General features: G+C 35.1%; 1 protein-coding gene and 1 pseudogene across 2 annotated transcripts in view; both read left to right on the forward strand.

The window, feature by feature from the left end:
* The window catches only part of LOC145277981 (diacylglycerol O-acyltransferase 1-like), a 117,247-nt gene extending 104,708 nt beyond the window's left edge, over positions 1 to 12,539 (forward strand). The window contains exons 14-16 of one of the 2 annotated variants that reach the window (XM_080130120.1): positions 1,594 to 1,681; positions 4,578 to 4,640; positions 10,959 to 12,539. In XM_080130120.1, the coding sequence (XP_079986246.1) occupies positions 1,594 to 1,681; positions 4,578 to 4,640; positions 10,959 to 11,096 (289 nt within the window). In that variant the 3' untranslated portion in view covers positions 11,097 to 12,539. Of the gene's footprint in view, positions 1 to 1,593; positions 1,682 to 4,577; positions 4,641 to 10,075; positions 10,209 to 10,958 lie in introns of those variants that run through there. The other variant, XM_080130121.1, reaches the window with a different exon arrangement.
* LOC145278457 (U2 spliceosomal RNA) lies at positions 9,418 to 9,638 on the forward strand (annotated as a pseudogene).
* Positions 12,540 to 20,195: the final 7,656 nt, after the last annotated feature.

Here is a 20,195-nt window from a genome sequence, read left to right on the forward strand (position 1 = left end):
GAGAGATGAGTGATTGACGTTTGAACTGGTGACAATGTTTTGGAATTAGGTGTTTTGATAACAGAAGAATGTTTTGAAATAGGACTGGAATTTACTGTAGAAGTAATTAAGCCAGAAATATGTGAAAAAATAAAATGTTTAATAAGATAGGATTGGAATGTTTGGTTTTAATAAACAAAGATACATGACAAAAGACCAGGCAAGGATCTTTGGCTACATAGATATATAACATAACAAATTTAGAGACCCTTAGAAAGTTGGTTAGTTTTCAGTCTGTAACAGGCGTCCAAGAGAGATAGTTGACAGATGGGATGACACCCAGCAGGGGCAAGATCGATAATTAAAATGTAGACAGGACTGTATCAGCATTCAACATTTCCAAGATGAGAACAACATTCTGGAATAAAGGTTGTTCATGGTAGATTTTTTGCTGCAGCTTTCTGTACAACAAGATCAAAGATGGTCCAAGTGTATTGCCTAATTGTCCGAATGTTGTAACCCCATAGAATGATATTCATCCCTTTTGTTGATGGTATGTCTTCCTTTGTCTGGCAAGAGATTATATTTTATTTGTCCCTTATTTGTCGTATGTGAATATACACCAGATAAGTTTTGTGATATTTTGAAAACCCTGTGATCACACGTAAATACAATCATGAAGAACAAATGCATGTTTAACAAAAAACACTCGTTACATACACCTGTATATATGTACAGAATATGTACACAACCCCACAAGAATACAACACTCTTCCACTTACTGTAAAGACTGGGAGAATACGTTTCTCGGCATTATGCACAAGTCATGCACACTTGGCAGTCGGACTGACGTATAACCACTTGCTTTATTTGCTGTATGTGTTTTTCTTTTCAGTATATTTTGTTTCCACTAAATATGGAATTATCTTTCTTCTAAACCCTTATTTAAGCAGTAGTTTAAATAATGACCTCGCTAGAGGTAGGTGAGTTTTGAAGTCCATTTCTAAATACCATCCAAAACCTGCCAGCATGTAAAACAGATGTTAAACCGAATATGATAATGTTACTAAACACATTGTAGCCTCAGTCACAAAGTAGACGAAGAATAGGAAAGAACTTCAACTGTTTTTTTTCTTTGTACAACATTTATTTCCACATTCTCCTGCCATGTGTGATTTCTCATTACGACTATGACATCTCCCAAGTGATCGTCTTCTTGACCATGCTCTCGAACATCATCCATGTCTCTAACATGATCATTTTCTCAAACGTTCTTTCTCTTTTTTATAATCCTTTTCCTTACCGCAACATTATTTCGCTCCCAGTACAGTATTTGAATATAGCTGTTTCATTAGATATGGAATTATGCCTTTTTTCTGAACTCTTACTAGTCCACAACAATAGTTTAAATAATGACCTGACTAGAAATAGGTTAGTTTTGAACTCAATTTCTAAATACCATCCTACACATGCCAGCATGTAAAATGGATGTTAAACCGAATTTGATAATAACTTGTAGTCTGTTTGGTGATTAAATATTGCTTCTGTTGTAATAGATTTACAAGTGAAATTTTATTTTTGAAACTTAAAAAGAAATTTTTTTTTTATTTTCAGGCATTTATACAAACCCTTAATGAAGAGAGGCTACAATAAATTCACAGCATCTTGCTCAGTGTTTTTACTCTCAGCATTTTTCCATGAAGTAAGCAACTTTTACGCTTTCTGTATACTTATTTCCATATGCAATTCTTTTTTTTTTTTTTTTTACTTAGTCATATTTTTTGTAAGAGATGATCAATCTCTATCTATATAGAGCTATATATATGATGAATACAACTTGGTTTGTTCCTTTTATATATCTCTATCTCATTGAAATAATATTTCCATTATTCTCATCATATGTGTGTATATATATATATATATACAGTGATGATCATATTTATTGGCACGGTAAAATAAAAGTTAAATTTTGTCTAATAAATTCTAAAAAAGGGATTAAATTAAAGAAAATAACAAAGTATATTATGTATTTTTAACTGGCCTTTTCGATGCAGCAATCGGATTTTAGAAAAAATAAATAACAAAGGAACAACAAACATAATTGCAAAAAACCCTTGTTCAAAATTATTGGCACGGCTTTGTTTTTCTTTTAGTATCAGTATAATATCAATCAATTTCCGGTTTACGTGCTTTCTGAACTTTTTTATAGCCATATTATGCTTGTTTAACGCTAATTCAGTGAATAATTTTTTTCAGATAATTTTTAGATAGCGATTTATTTAAACTATTATAAGTGACTAAATTATAATTTTCAATCGCCATGGTTAAAACTAAGGAACACAGCGAAGACGTCAGGAAGCTTGTTGTAGCATGCCATACCAATGGGGAGGGCTATGATAAGATTTCAAGGAAGCTAAACCTTCCCAAATCCACTGTTAGAGCCATAATAAACAAGTTCAAATCGCAAGGCCACGTTATGAGTTTAGAGGGAGAAAAAGGATTCTTTCCCCAAGAGATGAACGGAAAATTGTTCGACAAGTAAAACAAAACCCAAGGATCTCTGTTGGGGAGATTGTTGATGAACAGAGCACCTCTGGAGTGAATATATCTCGACATACAGTTGGTAGAGTTTTGAAGAGAGCTGGTTTAAAAGCATGTCGTCCGAGAAAAACTCCCTTATTGAAGCCTATGCACCTGAAAGCAAGGCTAGCCTTTGCAAAACGTCATATTGATAAAGATGTTGTATTCTGGAAACGTGTTCTATGGACTGACGAAACGAAAATAGTTATTTGGCCATAATAAAGTGTCTTATATTTACAGAAAATCTGGCGAAGCTTTCCTGCCTAAGAACACCATACCCACAGTGAAGCTGCCTCTGGACCAGGGCGACTTGTTAAGGTCACAGGTAGCATAAAAAAGGAAGATTATGTTAAAATATTGGATGAAAACCTGAAAGACTCTGCTAAAGAGCTCTCACTTGGTCGTCGTTGGTGGTTCATGCAAGATAATGACCCAAAGCATTCGGCTAAACTGACTAAGAAATGGCTTGAGGACAATCATATTAATGTTTTGGAGTGGCCATCACAAAGCCCAGACCTTAATCCAATTGAAAATTTATGGAGAACATTAAAATTGAGGGTAATGCAAAGGAAGCCTAAGAATCTTATTCAATTGGAGGATTATTGTCAGGAAGAGTGGGCTAAAATTACTACTGAAGAGTGCAACAACTTGGTTGTAAACTATGAAAAGCGACTGAGGAAGGTAATCAAGGCCAAAGGCTATACAATTGATTATTAAATAAATCGTGCCAATAATTTTGAACAAGGGTTTTTTGCAATTATGTTTGTTGTTCCTTTGTTATTTATTTTTTCTAAAATCCGATTGCTGCATCGGAAAGGCCAGTTAAAAATACATAATATACTTTGTTATTTTCTTTAATTTAATCCCTTTTTTAGAATTTATTAGACAAAATTTAACTTTTATTTTACCGTGCCAATAAATATGATCATCACTGTATATATAGTATTTCAATGAGATAGAGATATATAAAAGGAACAAACCAAGTTGTATTCATCAATATTTCGTCTTTATTGCAAGACTTCGTCTGGATGAATGAAATTAGGATAAACAAAACACCAGTACAAATATTTGAAAATATATTTTTGATGTATGCCCTTGTTCCATTTCAGAAACGAAAAAAGTCATTCGAAATTAAAAAAAAAAAGAGTGGTGGTGGGGGGCATAGTGTTGTGAAAGAGAGGAAGTTTTTTTTATTATAACCCTAACCTAACCCTAACCCTAACGTCATATAGCCACTAATATATTTAAAGATATGATGCAATTCATATTGTTTTTGGAACAAGTATGTCCTGTAATTCAAATATAGTTGGGTATAGTTAAGTTAGGAACTAATAGGGATTAGTATTTAATGCAAAAAAAAAATGAATACAAATTTAACCATATTCAACCATCAATTTAGCATGAAGCTTATTTTAAGTCAACAGGCTATAACTTTTGTCCATTTTAGGGGGCTAAAATGTGTATATATATATATATATATATATATGTGTGTGTGTGTGAATAATAGAAATGAGAGAGAGATAAAAGAACTTTGTTTCTCTCCTCAAAATTTGAAAATGTTCTGTAACCTTATTAATTTTTGTATCTTAATTCTTCTTGCCTGATGAAATCAAATATGATCGTAGCAAGATATGACTGTATTTGATGTGACTGTATTTACTTAAAGAATAATATATATATATATATATATATATATATATATATATATGTGTGTGTGTGAATAGTAGAGATAGATAAAAAAGGAACACACCAAGTTATGTGTTCAACATTTCGTCTTTATGGTTAGACTTCCTCTCGACGAATGAAATTAAAATTAAAACAAAACAAAACACTAGTACAAATAAATTAATGTTTTTGATGTAATGAAATGTATGACCTTGTTCTATTTCCAAACCAAAAAAGTCATTGGAAATTCAAAAAAGGAGGTATAGTGTTGTGAAAGAAACTAAGATTTATAAATGTTTCTGGTTTAACAGTACGAAGAGATGCTAAATGTACTTGTTTTATTTTTATTGTAGTACCTTGTCAGTGTCCCTTTGCGGATGTTCAGGTGGTGGGCATTTTTAGGAATGTGCCTTCAGGTAAGTCCAAACCTGTACCTAATGTCTTTTTTTAGCGATTAGTAGGGCTACTCGCATCTTTTTTTCTTTTCTCTTTTATCTATTTAACATTGCATCACTTTTCTATTGTTCAAGGATCAGCCAATTTTTAGTCACGTGCAAGCGACTCTATAAGTCACTCCTTCGGTCTGTTGGTCTGTCCGTAACACTTTTGTGCTTGGCCTTTTTAGTTAAGATCAAAGGTCTGTTAATAGATGCTGTTCTTAGCTTTTTAAGCTTTTCTTGGCTTTTTGGCCAAGATCAAAGTGTAGTAAGACTGCTCCTCTGAGGATGAATCCGCAAGTGAGAGGGAGAAGAATTCAACCTCACCTCTCCCCGGTTCATTCGAAAGAATAAAAAAGAAAAACAAAAGATAAGGGGAAGAAAAGGTGGCCCCCCACTCCCTGTGAACATACACCACCCCTAACAACAAAATCCACTTCCACCCTCAAACCAGACACTGCACCAACACCAGACACCACACAAACACCCGTCCCCACACCAATGCAAACTGAGCCATTACCCCAAAAAGAAAAGGAAAAGAATGAACCGAGGGAAGGGAGAGACTCCTCTGCCTCTCGCAGACCAACCAAATTAAAAGCCCTTGCCCCTGGGGAAACTATGTTATGTAGACCCTCTGTGGCAACAGACATTTCCCATCGGCAGAGGAAAAACTTAAAACCTCTGCTCAATGACAAACAGATAGAGGGGAAAGATGTAAATATCCCCTCAGATTTCCTGGACGCCCCACTCCTAATAACTTTTGTCAGAACTCCAGAGGCCTGCAAGACCAACTTGTGGACAAGGCTGCAGGCTGCTGAAGGGGCGTTTCCGGGAATCGAACAAGTTAAGAAAAATGACCCTTCTCTTGACAAACTGTCAAAACAATGCAGGGGAAGGGTTCTAGTGTTGGTCCATCCATCACTCTACAGGGCCATGAAATTAATTTATCCTTTGAACATCAGCGACATTGCGAGAGGTCAGGATATGAAAAACCTGACCACCTTGAGCATGGCACATAATGTCGGCGTTCTCTCTCCGGCTGACTTCGGAGCTGAGTGACACACCCTAAGGTAGGTACCATGGCTTTGAATTTGGCTATTTTGAATGCGAGGGGCTTGAGGTCATCGGGCCGGGCGGCTCGCCTCCGGCATGACCTCTTGTCCATGGGAGTGGGTGTGGCTGCGATTCAGGAGACGCATTTTGTTTCCTCTGTGGACTGTCAGGTGCTGGCACAAGATTTTGAGGTTTTCTCAGCATATGGCAGCCCGTGGGGAAGGGAGTTTCCGTGCTGGTTAAATATACCCTATCGGCGACGGTTGATGTTGTTCATAAATATGCGGTGGGAAGGCTGGTTGTGGTCGATGTCATAAAAGATTCTGTATTTCGGGTGATCGCGGTTCATGCTCCCAGCACCGCTCGTGAGAGGGTCTCATTCTTAAGTCAGCTTGCGCGTTTGTAGATTGTCAGAAGCGGGTAGTGCTAATGGAGGATTGGAACGCCATCTTAGACCCCGAGATAGATAAGGTAGGAGGCGATACTAGAGGATCGGAGAGGTGCGAATCCAGCATGGCTGATCTGATGGCTAGATGCGGTCTGGTTGACAGGTTTCGGGTCGAGCATTTGGTGCAGGAGATGTGGACGTGGACCAATAGCGTTTCCTATCCAAACACTTACTTGGACAGGATGTTAGTTAGGAGAGGTCGAGTAGACTTATCTTGTCCCACGTTCACTTGGCTAGGCCAGACGGACCATAAACTAGTTATGGCCCGGCTAAAGCTAGGAAATAGGCCTAAGTTAGTGGCTCACTGGAAGTTAAACACCTCCCTTCTAGAGAGACGAGACTTCCAAGAGAAGCTAATAGAATTAATTCAAAAGCACTAGTGGGGGCGGTTACCGGGAGTAAGTGGTGGGTAGGTCTAAAAGCCAAAATTAGAACCTTCTCCATCAAGTATGCCCAGTGCCTCGCACTATATAAGGCCAAGACGAAGAAGTTAGAGCAGAAACTAGCCTGGACTACGGGGAAGGGTGATAGGGGTAGTCAGGAACTAGCTAAGCAGGACCTTCTGCGTGAGAATAGCGAGCGTTATGAAGGTGTAGTAGTTAGTTAGGCTTAGAAAGATAGGCACTGAAGCAGTTAACTCCAACACTGACGCACATCGTGAAATTTCTAGGCGTGGCTTGGATAAGTACATTGCAAAGGTAAGACATCCAGATGGATGCACACTGGAATCGACTCGGGAGATCTGCGAGGGGTTTCGAGAACATTTCGTGGAGCGTTTTACACAGCAGCCCGATCTTCCGGTCCTTGAGTTTAGCGACTATTTGGTTGACTCTCCCCACCTCGAGGCGGCTAGAGTGGCTAGTAGCGAAGGCCGGGTGACGGAGCGGTAGGTTTTTACTGCGCTGAAGCAGGTCAGCTGTGACAGATTGCCGGGATTTCATGGTCTGCGATACGAACTGTATTTGTAGCTGTTACCCATGTTTCTGCCTCTTGTGACGGATGTGTTCAACCATTGGTTTGCTCAGGGATCCATCCTGGGGCAAGTCACCAAGGGAGTGATCACATTGCTTAGGAAAGGTGATGGGCATGGTGGGGAAGAGTTAGATAATTACAGGCCCATATCTCTGCTTAACAGAGTTGAAGATTTTGGCCAAGGTCCTGTCGAATCAGCTGCAGGTTGTTTTCGGCGAGTTAGTTGAACCGGAACAGAACTACGCCGTGAAGGGGAGATTGATTCAGAACAACTTGCACCTGATACGCACGATCCTAGAGGGAGGGATAGATGATGACACGGAAACCAACTTAAATCAGTCCAAAGCTTTCGATAGGGTCAACCATCATTTCTTGGCATCTGTCTTAGAGGCCACCGGTTTTAAACCGAACTTCTGCAAGTGGATCTCTGTGATGTATCGACAGCCCACAGCCATCGTGCAAGTCAACGGAAAGCGCTTGAAATCCTTTATCTCTCGGTCGGTTTGTCAGTGTAGGGGCGACAGCGGACAACCCTATGTCCTGACTTTGGAGCCCCTGCTCCGCAAGCTGAGACATGGGGAGGCAAATTTGGCCCTGCGTGGAAAGTTGCCAAGGTATCTGCATTCGCTGATGATGTCATGGTCTACGAGACATTGAGATTGTTTCAGAGGCGCTCACTCGGTATGAAAGAATTACAGGGAACAAGATAAACTGCAGCAAGTCGGTAGAAATGCGGTTGGGCGCCTGGAGTGGCAACGGCACCCTTCAGCTGGACGGATGGCCTGGTTCAGATCCTCAAGGTGTGGTTTGGACCGGGTCTCCAGCTTGACAAAAATTGATTGAAGGTATGGTAAAAGGTGGGGGCTGCAGTTAATTCGTGGCTTCCTAGGAAACTTTCCTTAAAGGGTAGAGCTGAGACGTGCGTCACTTACGTCTTTCCTCTCATTCTTTACTGACTGGCCGTACTTCCCCTGCCTGCACAACACCTAACAGCTCTCATCGAACTCTTGTCCTCGCTTCTTTGGGACAGAGGAAGACACTGAGTGAGCAGACAGGTCTGTATTCAACATCCGTGTGAGGGAGGCTTAGGAATGCCGGACTTGAAGTGTCATCGAGACTCTGAAAGGCTGGCCTTCCTGAGCCACTATATGCAAGATGGCCAACCGTGGCACCCCGTGGTTACTGCCGCCTTCTCCGACCTCGTTCTCGACCCTTCTATCTTCGATTGCCGCGAACTCCGCCAGTACTGGTCGTATATCAGCGAGGTGACGGCTTGCATCAATCCTGAGCATCCTTGCCCAATTACCATATCCAATGTCATGGACAGCGTGAGGCCGCCGTGGGACCGGGAAAGACAAATGGTCTATGTTACGATCCTGGCCATGGCGAGAATGGTGATTTGGCCATCGCGTCTGCAAGGTTGCCGGGGGGGTGTTTTTTTTATGATCAGGATCTGATCACTTTCTTTAAACACCAACTACGGGTGAAGATCAGATGTGATAGAAGGCTGCATCGTGCGGCATTTGACAGAAGATGGATACATGTAGCAAGTCTGTGTGTACGAAAATGAGCCAAGTTTGAATACGTGTTCCCCACCTAGGTGTGGAACGCGCAGTTCTGTAAAGTAAAATTAAATAAGTAGCCTCTCAGCTAGCTGAGTGTGTATTCCATCCCTCCCCAATTACGAAGCCTTCAAGATCCCCACCCCCTCCTACTTGCAATTTTTGTTTTCACCCCTTCCTCTAAATTTCACCCATCTTGGAGAGAAAGAAATACAAACTAACCCCCATCCCTTACCCACAAAATTTTCTTTTCGCCATTCACCCGCTTACTTATTAATGAATTATTGTATCATTTTATTATCTTTTTTTTTTTTTTTTTACATGTCAATGCAGTATTATGGTGAAAGAAGATACTAGCTGGGAGAAACTTTTGATTTTGTTTAGTTCTGGAGTGACAAGGATGACCAACGACCCCCACAATCCCCCACTTTTGAGTTGGCCATGTGCCTAAGTTTTTTGTTCATTGTTGATTTTCACTGTATTTTTAACATGAATAAAGGATTTAATATCTCAAAGTGTAGTATCTGTTCCGGCAGGTACTGCAAGCAAAGACCATATGTGGGAGGAACCCCACATATAAGACCTTGGTCAATGTAGGAGCAACCCTTCATACCAATTGTTACTATCCAACTCCCCTACTCCCTGGGGAGTTGGTCCCCATTTCCCACTCCTCACATTAAAAATCGGCCTTGTGCCTAATTTGCTTGGTGAGCAAATAAATACCCTTTTCTTGGCCTTTTGGCCACGATCAAAGTGTAGTATCTGTTCTTACATGCTGTACTTATTGTGATATAAAGTAGGGGATCACTTTTCTGTATTAATTTAATGTAAAATGATCACCCACTTTACAACCAATCAGTCTCAAAGCCATTCGAGTCATTCTCCAGATCATTCAAGTTGTTTTTGAAGGATTCCACTTATTTTTTTTTAAGCATTCAAGTCATTCTTAAGGTCATTCAATTAATCCTTAAGTTCATTAAAGTCATTCTAAGTCATTTACTTTTTTTTTTATTTAAGTCATTTCAGCCCATTTTTTGGTCATTTTAGTTTATCTTTAAGAATTTCATGTCAATCCTACATTCGCACATTCATCCATTACACGAGAGCATGCGACTAATGGCTATTGGCCTAGTTTTGTTTTGCAAACTCATACTAAAATGGGTTAAGTGAAAACTGTTTACCTTAGTGACATCAAATGCATCACTATATTTGCTGATCACATTTTTTTTTTTTTTTTAATGTATGTGATTTGGGAAAAAAATAATCCAGTTATGATTTATTTCTAATAATTTAAAATTTTGCACAATTAACTGTTTTACCAATTTATTTGTTGTCTGCTGGGATTCTTATTGGCTGAACATTTCACTATATTCCTGCAGTTTACATAAGATGCCGAAATATGCTGAGACAACATTCACAAAAGTACCCAATTTTCCTCCACAAAAAGAAAAAAACCAAACCAAACACTGTGAATGAATATTTGAAGATATGAAGAACGTAAAAGCATGGAAAGTTTTTCCAAAATTACTGGATTCAGCATTAAACAATCCAAAATGGGTTGATAGGCCATAAACCAACCAAACACAAATGCACATACAACTGCCCTGTATACAATAAAGATTGATTTTCTTACGATGCTTGTATATTTTTGAGATGAGGAGTGATAATTATTTTTTGTATTTGGATTGTTTGGGCTATTGTTCTAATTTCAAAAATATACAAACATCACATCAAAAAACAAGAACGGACCGGAATTTATTAAAAAAAAAAAAAATAATAATAAATAAATAATAGTCCAAATGATAATGATATTGTAGTCGGCCGGAAAACAGACCAGCCGAACAAAGTTTCACAGGCGGGCAGTTCTAGGGAGGAAGCTCTATTCATGGAATCTGTGTTTAGGCTTATCTTGGTTATTTTAAAAATATTTTTTCACAACTTTTCAGCCGATGTAACCTCTACCATCTTCATGGGCATTCACACTGGATGTTATTGGTAAATGGTGAAAAATGTTTAATTTTTTGCTTCCCCAATGAACATGGCCATCAGAAATCCAAAATGCAAATAATGCCAAGTCTATTCCTTTTTTATTAAAAAAAATTTTTTATTTTAATAAATCCATGTCTATTTTGTTTTGAAAACAAAAAAACAAAACAACCAAGATATGAACAATAGTCCAAATAATAAAAAAAAATGATTTCTTTTTTTTTTACATTCAAATATTTCACTCAAAATGCTGATAGAATGTTGTTTGTTTTTCAGATTCCCCTTGCCATGGTGGTGGATACATCTCTTGAAGGCAAATTTGCTAACATGGCCGTCTGGCTCAGTCTCATCTTAGGTCAACCTATTGCAATTTTAGCTTATATGCATGACTACTATGTGACGAGGTCAGCGTAAATTAATCTAGTATAAATGCGTGCGTATCTTTTGAACACTATTAATCGACAATGAGGAATGGTTTTGTTCACAAGATGATGCAACTGCTACTGTTGAATTCTTAATTCCCACCAAACCCAGAATCTTTCTCGGTCCTTAAACCTTTGCAACCAAATCTGCAAACTATTTTTTCCATTCGATTTTTAAAGAAATATCCAGATTTCCAGATTGAATATTGGTTCATTGATTATTTTTTTGGATCTTGGATAATTTGAAACCATTAAATGATAAAACACACAAAGATATATAAATAATCAGTGCATCCAAGCGAGTTGGATGTATGCTAATCTTTACAGAGTCCTTTGTCGGGTAAATATGAGTAGAGGGCTCAGTATAAGGTGTGGTACACTATCATTTACATATGGAAATGATTCAGCAATCTGCGTTAATTTTTAGGGTAATTTTTACAGATCATGGCCATGGAAGAACACAAGAAAAATCTGTTTAGTAGTTTTATGCTGTTTTTGTTATATCACTAAATGAGGAATAATTTCCATTGAAAATCCATTCAGTATTATGCATGTAAAATTGAAAAAAAAAAAGCATGCTTGAAAAAAGTGTTTGCTATGTGAAACTCCTATATGGAAAATAATATGGCCTCCAAATTTGGCCTGGTGTCATGTTTATTTAAAGACTAAACTCTAATTTTAACCTGAAATGATTCCTAGTTTAATATTTATTAATAATGATATAAATTAATAAGATTCAACGAAAACATGAAACTGTTTTTAATGCTGTAACAGATTTTTTTTTTTTCTCAGTCTTCCATGGCTGTGATCAATAAAGATTACCATTTTTAGGTAATAATTTGGTTGTTAGCCTGGATTTAACCTAATTAAACAAAAATACTGAAAAATCTTTATAATGTACATACCTATCACTGAATGAAAATGTCATATTCCAAAAATCATGTAAATTGATAATCTGTTTTTATTTATATAGAAAATCATTTTCTTAAATGATTTTTAGCGATTAATGGTACTTCATAGGCATTACAAGGCTAATTTGACTTCTGTTTCTGTTTTGATAGTTCAAATAGTTTTCTCCCTTTATTTATTAAATATGGTGGATCAAGACGCACAATGCTTGCTTCCTCATAAAATTTGATTTTCTTAGTTTAAAAACAAATTTATGTGAATTTTAGAGTATGAAATTTTTCATCATTGACGAGTACGTACATCAGAGATTTTTCTGTTTTTAATTTGGTTGAATTCTGGGCAAGAACCAATAATTTACTTTATCCACATAAAGTGGTTAAACTAAATCATTACCTAAAACCTACCATGAATTGTTGATTTCTTTTTTTCCATAGTCTTATTTATATTTGTATATATTCTTGCTATTTAAAGCGTGGCGGCTGAGTTGATTAATGAAATAAATCCTGGATATAGGATTATAAGTGTTTGGTGCTTGATTGAGATTTATTTTTAAGAACATCTTTTTAGAAACTTTTCATGAAACGGCGTCTTATGTATAAGTGTATATCAAATGTGCACAGGTTAAAAAAAAATTGTATATTTGACCAACGTTTCTTTCTTTAATGCATGTTTGATTGACCAACAATCACAATTCCTGTTCACTTTTCTTCTGATCCATCCTATAGCGGATCATTGGCCTGCCAACTGTAAAGGATAAATCAGAAAAGAAAGAAGCAGCAATTGTCGCTATTGTTTAATCAAACGTACATCAAAGTTTAAAAAAATATATCTTTGTGAAGAAAAGTTTTTGTTCTGCAGAATTTCCTCTATATTAAAAAAAAAAAAAAAAAAAAAAAAAAAAAAAAATCTGTATGATGTACTTAACCGTGACTAAACGAAAATATCCTTTCCAAAAATCACATAATTGATCAAGTAATTTTATTTTTATAAAAAAATGTTTAAATTTTATGAATAACAGAAAAGTGGCCTTGTTTGCCATTTTGAAAGCAATATAAAAAAAACAAAAACAAAGGGAAATAATTCAATATTTATAATTTGCACAATCAATGTAAGAATTTCCATTATCGCTTAAAAATTATTTTCTTCATAAAAATAAAACTACTTGACAAATTTACATAATTTTTTAAATGTATTTTTGTTTCGTCATGGCTATGTACATCATAGATTTTTTTTCATTTTTTTTTTTTTTTTTTTTTTTTTTTTTTTTTTTTTAATGGAATTCTGGACAAGAATAAAAACAAATGTTCTATAAAGCATGAAGCATTCAAAAAATCTGTATATGATTCTTTGCCAGTTAATCACAAATCAAAATTTTGTACTTAAGCATTAAATATCAAACCATTATACAGCACATTTGTTAAAGCAGTGAAAGATAGTTTCGACTTAAGCAAAAGATGTAATATTTAAAGTCAACATTTTAACACAAATCTTATCTTTCTTTCAGTTTTATTTCGTTGTCAGTTTAGTATAACGCATTCATTATTTTATCAGCTGATACAAATTTAATTTTATAATTGAGAAAATAAACAGATGAAAAATCTGGATTACTTTATGCATGAAATCTTGTAAAACAATAAAAATGAACAGAAAAGTTGCTATAATTATCTTATTTGTGTAAATTTAAAGATTGATGAGAAAAAGATGCTTAATTTGGTTAAATCTACTTCTCCAATGAAGTTAGACAAATAACACAAATTATCAATCCTTGTCTTGAAAAATTCCAAAACATAATCTCTAGGATGGTTCATGTGACCTTTCTGGAATGGCTTAGTTGATATCATAAAAATTTCTTGATGTTTGTTTTTAATTTTAATTTTGTTTATAAAATGTACCAAGGAACAAGTGATCATATTTGTGATATAACTTTTAAGATTACTGCAATTTTTTAATAGATGTTTGTCTTAAGTTGAGCTAAAAAAGAAAAAAAATCCCTGTATCATTTTTTTAATTAAGCCATTTTATGGCAGTTTTAGAGCTATGTATATTTTAGCTAATATTTTCTTTATCTTTTTTTTTCTCCATTTTTTTTATACATGATGTCCAGATAAAAAAAAAAAGAATATTTGTTTACTAAAATGCTGATTCTATAATACAGAAATGGTTCATGGTTCATCCACAACCCTCCATTTAATTCGGTAGGACTCCAGGTATTTTTGATTATTGAATTGATATTCTCTACACACAAAACCACCAAAGATGGTTAGCTTTGGATTTTTTTTTTATTAAAACAATTTTTTTAAGATTTTTTTCTTTTAATACAAATTTTGAAAGTTTAACACTTTCTTATCCACATGCTAATTTGTTTCTATATCTATACAATACCGTTGCATTGAAACATATTTTATTACTAAAAAAAAAAAATCATATATATATATATATATATATATATATATATAGGTTGAACACAATTTTAGTTAACTGTAAAAAACTTAACTATTTTGTTTCAATGCAAGCGAAAATCAAATTTAACGAAGAAACAATCTTCAAAGAAAACGTAAGATTTGAAATTCAAAGAACTTGTAAAAAAAAAAACAACAAAAAAAATTGTTTTTAGGCGCAAATTTAATCAATGCATCTGTTCTGGCATGTAATATAAAAGTTGTCACGTGATAGCAATTGTTTCCGAGACTCTTTATTTCACTCTTCTAATTTTGGTTTCTCCTTAATTAATCATTCCAGTTTAGAATTAATGGGTTTATTTAAATATCTATGCCATAGTCAGCAAGTACAAAACTTATAGTCAACGATTGACAAGTAATCGTAAGTCAGGAGATACTTCACACACTTTTATCATTTTTCGGTAACTTACTAGTTTAAGGTCATGAAATGGAGTTAGTTATTATTCCTAAACATTAGCTGATGCCAAATCATGATTGTAACTTCTTAAATGAAAGTAATGATTAACAAATATTATTAAAACTAAAATATGACATGTTAAGTAAAATGAATTCCTCAAACAGAACACTTCACTTAAAAAAAAAAAAAAAAAAAAAATTAAAATCAGTTAGCGGGACCTGTGGAAATTCCACAGCAGACTCTTTTTTCATATGTAATATATTCATGTGTGCATATGCAGTGTAAATGGAGATGTCCTGATATTATTGTAGCTCTTTAAAACTACAAAAGTATTTATCTAAGCTAGCAGAAACTCCTGGATTTGCCCGGTCATAAAATATGCTTAAATATGATATTTTAATTTATGCAGATTTCGTATTTATTATTATAGTCAATTTTCTATCGATTCTTATAAGTTCTGACTTCAAAAAAAGAAATATCCATATGACTTGGATGCATCAACTTGAATCAGAACCAAAACTTATGAAGAAAAAAAAAAAAAAAATATATACACAGTAGAACCTCGGGATATGGCATTAATCCATTCTGGGGTTGGGATCGTAAAGTGAAATCGCCATATGGCCAGGCCTTAGCAAAATTTTATGCAGTACATATTAAAACAAAATACAGTACAGTATATAATACACATGTATATAATTAAATAACACCGTAAGGCAGAGCAAATACCAAAACTAGGGGCCGGAAAGACATTGTATTCCACATCGTAACATTCGGGGGAGGGGGGTACCGTATCCCGGGTTCCTACTGTATATATATATATATATATATATATATATCTTGAGTTCCTTCAGCTATAACCAAAACTTATGAAGAATTCTTGGTAAAATTATTTATTTGAAGAAATGGAATGTCATAACAAACAACATTCACTAAGAAGAAAAAAGATGTAAACGTGACACGCAAAATAAAACACACTATTGTATGAAAATATAGATAGTTGTGTGCAGATTCATTGTCTGTGGGGAATGAGAGAACAAAACAAAAAATGAAAAAAAAAAATATTAGTTAATCATCCTTCCAACTCTTTCTAAGGGATACACTTTGAAAAATTTACTCATTTTAGAAAATTTTACAATGGACGTAAAATAATCATAAAATATATTAGGCACGAGGCCATACAAAATTGAGTGGAAGGAAATGTCTGTGATCATCCTTGTCACTCCACTTAAGGGTTGTCTGTTTTTCCTAACTAGGATCCAGTTACCATAATAGCACATTCACTACAGAGGTCATCCTACTTACAATTTCCAAATCGATATTTTTATTAATATATACGTAATTAAAAAGTCGTTTACATACCATGCTACATTTTGAGCTTAGTAAAAAAGCCAAGAAGACAAACTGATTGAGAAACCATTAATACCGTCACACTTGGACTGGGTATTAACCTTGAGTCTTCGCAGTGTGTATTAATGTATAGATAAATGCTACTAAACCTTATGTCTAGAATACTTGTTCCAATTTTGATCAAAATTCTGAGTTTGATTCTAGAAATTTTCTAAAATTTAAGGGATCCTTAAGGAATTGGAATTCTGGGAATCTTTCCAAATTAGTGTCTAATGACTCTGGATCAAATTTAATGCAAATCTGAAACATGTGAATTTTCAAGTGGGAGGTTGTGCCCATATTATGCTTAAAAATCCTTTAAAATACTCCATGTAAACTGACATTTCGAGAATGCTTATTAAATGATGTCTAACAGCTATTGTTACTCCCCCCTCCCACATATCTTAATTTTCACAAAGGACTTTCACCCTCTTTTTGCCGCTGTTACATAAAACTAAAACTTTCATTACGTAATTTTATGATTGACAGCTGTGTTTCAAAAATTCACAATGATCAGTTTATTAGTTTAGGAGTGTACCCTGTATATAGATATATTAGCAGGGAAACCTGACGTTGTCCATAATTGAATGATGATCACTGAATGTTTCCCACTTCCATATTTTTATTGCCATCGAAATTGGTGAAATTATCCATTTTTCAATCAAATCTATTGGTTGACTGTTTTAGTTGGGGACCCATCGTGGTGCACCAGGAAGAAGTTTCACATGCTTCTCTGCAATGACTTAGTCCACAATACATTGCGGTGTACATTGCACTGTAGAGAACCTACAGTTGATTTTTATAAAATTATTTTTATATATAACTGCTCTATGGTCTTTCTGCTTGTGCAGTGATAATGGCTTGAATTTAAGTTTAAAATGAGAAAGTCAAGTATCATGGTTCAATTGTGCTTTAAATGCATTCATTTTGAGCGTGCCCCTGTCATATCAAAGATACTGTTGATTTTATATGCTGGGCTTTTCTGCTTGTGTGGTAATAAAACTTTTCAAATGCATTTGTGATGTTAGGCTGTATAAGGGTTTAACTTTAGTCAAAATCGTCTGATCCTTCTTTCTGATTATCAGTTATCGATACTTATTGAAGACATTCTGATACAAAACCTATCTAAGAACATTGCCAGATATATGTAAAGAACATTTGTGTGAAATTACATAAAAATCGGCTTGGCTGTTTTGAAGACTGTAGGGAACAAGCTCTCACACATACAAATACATACCTAATTATATGTATATATATATATATATATATCTCGGAAAACCCTAGGTGCCCCTTTCACAAACAAACTCATCAGGAGTTAATCGTTGGTTATCAAGAGATGCAAAAAATGAATTAAATTGTCATGCAAGAGCAAATACTCGTGGATATATAAGTGGAAAAAAAAGAGAATGAGAATTTGTGTAAAATATATATACAATATATGTAAAATTGAAATGGAGGGAGAACGATTGAAATATATCTCCAAGCAAGTCCAATGATTTAACAAATTCTTTCTGTCTATAGAAAAAACACTTGCATGAAAAAATTATGCCTGACTCCAAAATATTTAAATGATTTTAAGTCAGCTGGGTTCAATATTCTGAAATAATCTATTTTTATATGCATTGGTACAAACTGGATTTTCAATTAGATGTTGGCCAATGGCAGATTCCAAGGCAGAAGAGTGGCTAAAACAATGTGGGTTGCTCAGTCGAATTTCTACCGGTACATATTTTATATGATTATATATATATATATATATATATATATTTTACACAAATTCCCATTTTCTTTTTGTTTTCTTTTTTTTTTTTACTTGCGTATCCCTGAGTATTTGCTCTTGTGTGACAATTTAATTCGTGTTTTTTTTTTGCATCTTTTGATATACTAACGATTAACTCCTGATGAGTTTTTTGGCGAAAGAGGCCTCTAGTGTTTTTCTGTACATTATTTTTAAAGTGTTGTATAGTCTTTGTATTAAAGTTATATATATGAAAGTGTTCCTGAATCTCTAAGTGCATGCCTTAGGGAGCCTATAATTTTCTGAAGGAGATGATGGTAGTTGTCTTGAATTTTTAAATACTTTCCTAAGCTAAGGGTGCTATAAAAGCTGAACCTCCTTTTGAAACTTCAGATATATCCTATTTTGATGCGAACTGCACTTCATTTTCTTGTTCTCTTTCGGTGGAGGAGAAATCCTTCACGACTGAGACAATTTTTATTTTTGTACCTTTTCTCCACGTTAAAAAACGACCCTGGTGTCTAACTCTGTCCCGTGGGGAGGCATAGTAAATAGGTACATATGTATGAAATTCATGAGGATAGAGCACTCTTCAAACTTCAAATGCATACATCAGATGTAATGTGTATGAAATTCATTGAGGAAGATACTGGAGTGATCCTAAGTCTCTACATCATCGTCTAAGCACCAAATATCTACATGTGATCACCTCTAAGTAACCCAAAGAGACAGAACACCCTTAAACTACAAATATGTATATTCTCTATAGTTCCCACACCGACATCAAACTGTGCACTTTCTGCCTTTATAGAAATATGATGGTTCTTATCCATGAAATTCTTTATTTGGCCAATCTGAACTCTGGTGTTCTGACTTCCTTATTCCTCTCACACTCCTTATCATTCCTCACAAGCTCACTGCCTTCCTTGAATCTCTTATGCCACTCAAAAATTATTATTTGATTCATGCAAGATGATCCAAAAGCCGTTTGAACCATTCCATACGTTTCTGTGGCATTTTTTTTCCAAGTTTAAAAAAGAATTTCATTGCATATTGTTCTTCTAAAGTGTCCTCGCATCCAGATTGCATTTTTGAAATACATCAGGTTTGACAATCAGGCTTTAGTAGAGTGTATTCCAATTCTTGCTGTAGCTGTTCATTTGAACCTGAAATAATAAAAATTAGTCATCTCATAAGATGTATAGCAATAACATACTGAATTTTCAGTATGCTATTGGCATGTTATGCTATATATGTTATGTACAGGCATTTAAAATTGTAAAATCTATTCAAATTCAGTGACTTTTTGGACACCCTGTAAAAATGGAAGTCTTTGTTCACTACAATATTTGAAGTTTCTTATTTGTTTAATTCTCAAGAAATTTGTCAACATTTAGTTTATGGTTGGTGCTTGGGGTTGAAAAGCAAATTCCAATTTCATGGGACGAAGATGGTGAAAAAGTAAAAAAAAAAAAAAAAAAAAAAAAAAAAAAGCTGTTCTATCCAAACCTGCCTTCATCTCATATCTGCTGTAATGGTTTCCGCAGTTGTTATTTCCGTTGGTGGGGAGGAACGATATCTTTCCCGAATTCTCATCATCCCTTCCCTAATTATCAACGCTCACCCATTTTGACAATACCATACCCCCCCTTTCCATGCTCAACCCCAGGACTGATTCAATGGAGAATGTTACTTTGCACTGTTCCACTTCGCGACTTGTCATCTGTACCAAGAAATACAGCCACCTCCACTACGTTGGTCTCTCTCTACTGTGCTAGAAAATTCCTTGCCCCAGAGAGTATCTTATCTCTACAAGGCCACAATTTACCGATGCAGGGAGTATTGTTTGCACATCTGGGCTGGTGTATTTATCACTAATTTCTCACTCTTAGACAGGTTTCAAAAACGAATTTCTCAAATCTAATAGATCCCGCACTATCAACTAAGCTCCAAGCCCTGTCCCATCATCACTGCAATGTTGCGTCTTTTTGCCTGTTTTACAAGTACTTTGATAGAATGTGCTCTGATGAACTTGTAGCATGTCTGTCCCATTACTGACCCAACTAGCAGCAAAATCCAACCCCTTCACCATTAAGGTCACAAGAGTAAGTCCAGAAAGTCTTTTACTTGGACTGTTAGATTTTGGAATTCCCTTCCAATTTCCTACTTCCCTGATTGTACTAACTTGTAGAAGTTTGAATG

The sequence above is a fragment of the Euprymna scolopes genome, chromosome 6 (assembly GCF_053919585.1).
Source record: "Euprymna scolopes isolate OS-2025 chromosome 6, ASM5391958v1, whole genome shotgun sequence".
Lineage (NCBI taxonomy): Eukaryota > Metazoa > Mollusca > Cephalopoda > Sepiida > Sepiolidae > Euprymna > Euprymna scolopes.